The sequence below is a fragment of the Perognathus longimembris genome, chromosome 17, assembly GCF_023159225.1.
Source record: "Perognathus longimembris pacificus isolate PPM17 chromosome 17, ASM2315922v1, whole genome shotgun sequence".
NCBI lineage: Eukaryota > Metazoa > Chordata > Mammalia > Rodentia > Heteromyidae > Perognathus > Perognathus longimembris.
This window is the reverse complement of record NC_063177.1, coordinates 40,101,989-40,104,768: the sequence shown is the minus strand read 5'-3', so window position 1 is coordinate 40,104,768 and position 2,780 is coordinate 40,101,989. Positions and strand designations below refer to the sequence as shown.

Here is a 2,780-nt window from a genome sequence, read left to right as displayed (position 1 = left end):
GTTCTTCAAGGACTTTGCTATACAGACAGAGCTAGGAGCAGCTCAGACCAGCAACACCAGCAGTTACAACTGCAAGAAGCAGCTAGAATCAGGGGCAAGAGCCAGAGGACAAAGGGAGGGGAGGAAAGTCACAAAAGAAAAAAAAAAAAAACTAGAGATCAAGACAATGATAGCTTAAGAGGGCTTCACTTCCCCTCATAGTTCGCAACAGTTATCCTATTAAGTTCATAATCTAATTTTTATGAGTGTTTGCTTTGCAAATTCAGCTCAAAGATAACCATCCTCCACCCACCCCAAACAAATGCTGTAGTGCTTCAGCAGCTAGACAAGGAGAGAAGAAAATATCACACCAAAGTAATAGCTAGAATCATCAATCTTTAATAACTTACAGGCAAAATGCTAAAAAAAAATGGTTCATAATATAACAGAGGACACACATAGCTTATAAAAAGGGTAGTGGATCTGCAAATGTGGGGAAGGATTCTTGGCACATTCACACAGACACAAAAATAAAGACTATTGTGACTGGTGTCCCTAGGAAAATCAGCTGGGGAGACAGACCCTCCCCAACTGGAGAAAGAGAAAGCACTCATTCACCCTAAATGCACTCTCTGAGCAAGCATCTATCCTGCTCCAAACACCCAAAGAAAAAGCTAGAGAAAGGAAAAGAGAAGCAGGGTCGAGGTAGAGTCAGCATTTAGATTTAAACCTCCACAGTCTTATAACCCCTACTTCTCCAGAAGTGAGGAGGAAGGAGAGATATAGACACCCCACCTGCCATCCCCTCCCCCAACGTGGCACCAACACAGGACCCCCATGCTCCCCAGTCCTTTGCTGAGATGGGCAGGTCCTGAACTCCAGGCTGACAGATGTCCTAGGCACTGTCTGACTATGCAAGTACACAGACCCCCCCACACACACACCGCAGTAGGTTGGGAGGTGTGGTGTCTCAGGTCACCGTCTCTTCTTGCTTGTCCGGGTTGCCTTCTTCCTCTTGAGAATCATCTCATACAGACGCTCAAGGCCAGGCTGCAGGCCCAGCCCATCCACAGCACTGCACCCCTGCACGTGAGTCAGTGTGGCTGCTGCCAGCTCACGGACTGCCAGCCTCTTTTCCACCTCAGCAGCACTCAGTGCCCCAGGCTGGTCCTGCTTGTTAGCTAGCACCAGCACTGGCACCCCCTGATTGTCCGAGGCCCTGCTGATCCGATGCAGTTCCACCTTAGCCTCTTCCAGACGCTCAGTCTCTGCAGCATCAACCACAAACACCAACCCATCTGTCCTGCGGGTGTAGGAGCGCCACAGTGGTCGTAGTTTCTCCTGACCCCCAACATCCCACACTTGGAAGGTGATTCCACGGGACCCCCCCAAGGGCACTCGGATCTTCTCAGTGTTGAACCCTTTGGTAGGGACGCTCTGGACAAACTCTTTGAACTTGAGGCGGTAAAGGAGAGAGGTCTTTCCAGACGAGTCCAGCCCGATGACCACTACGTGCAGGGCCTGGAAGTGGGGCAAGAAGGAGGCAGTGGGTGCCATCTCAGTCAAGTGGTTCCCCATCGTGAGCTAAGGGCAGGGCGGAGAAGCAGGTCTTAGGGTGTCCTGTAGAGCTAAGGAGGAGTGGGAGCACACTGGGCAATCTAAACAGGAAAAGGTCATGAAAGGAAAAAGACTTTTAGTAACATGCATAAATTGCAACTTCTTGATCTTTCCTAAATCAGTCGTCTATCTATGTATTCATTTTATTTGTGTTTGTTTTGTAAAGCAGTTGCAGGTTTACAGGGATTTCCCTCCCCCGGGCTCCTAAGAACTGGAGAAACTCTGGTCTCAGGACGCTCAAGTGAAGGGTGAGGGAAAAACCGCTTTCAGAGCTTCTGCTCCGAGCTGCGGAATGGAAGTGAATGCCGGGACCTCCACTCCCCAGGCGAGAAATCCTCGCAGGAAAGGGGAGGTTGAGCCCTGCTCCCAAGCCAAGAGTCAAGGTGCAGGCGATAAGACCTGAGATTGAATCCTGCTGCTGCAACCCCCCGAACCTTAGGCCAGCGACCCCTTCCCCTCCGCCCTGCGACCACTCTCCTGTAAGCCTTCCTCTAACTGCTGATCGTGGACACCGGACCCCCAAGGTCCGCGCAGCCCCTTTACCTGTCGTCAGCCGCACTCCCCGGAGCCTTCCCGGGTCCGAGCCGCGGTGCAGCCGCCGTTATCTCCACGAACGCTCGCAGCGGGATCACAGCGCCGACTCTGCGGCAAGGTCCCGGACTCCGCATTTAAATACCCTCTGGTGACGTCACGTGGAGTGGACCAATCGGCGGGCCCGCAGCGAAGGGGCGGGGGAAGAAGGGAAGCGAGCTGGCTGAGAGGAGTCCGCGTAACCGCGGTTTTTTCCCCCCTACAGTATGCTAATATCTTGAACGCAGCCTGGGATTCATCAGGGCTGGGTGGTGGGAGAAACAAAAGGAACTGTGGCAAGTGTTTTGACTCCAGAGGAGAGAAAAATCTCTCTCTCTCTCTCTCTTTTTTTGTCAGTTGCGGGGCTTGAACTCAGGCGCTGTGCCCCTGAGCTCTTTTGCTTCTGCGCTTACCTCTTTGAGCCACAAGTCCACTTCTGGGTTTTTAATGGTTAATAGGAGGTAAGAGTCTCACAGACTTTGCTGCCCAGGCTGGCATCAAACCGTGATCCTCATTTTGCAACCTCCTGAGTAGCAAGGGTTACAGGCTTGTGCCTCTAGCTCCCACCTGAGAAATATCTTAATATTCCCACATAATTACCTGCCCATGTGTGT

The 2,780-nt window shown here is 51.9% G+C and overlaps 1 protein-coding gene across 1 annotated transcript; it reads right to left on the bottom strand.

Annotated features, from left to right (window-relative positions):
- Window positions 1–362: 362 nt before the first annotated feature.
- Window positions 363–1,637, bottom strand: Arl4d (ADP ribosylation factor like GTPase 4D). The gene has a single exon (XM_048367056.1). It carries the CDS (start codon window positions 1,555–1,557, stop codon window positions 955–957), a length of 603 nt encoding a protein of 200 aa, XP_048223013.1. The 5' UTR covers window positions 1,558–1,637; the 3' UTR covers window positions 363–954.
- Between the last annotated feature and the right edge of the window lie 1,143 nt (window positions 1,638–2,780).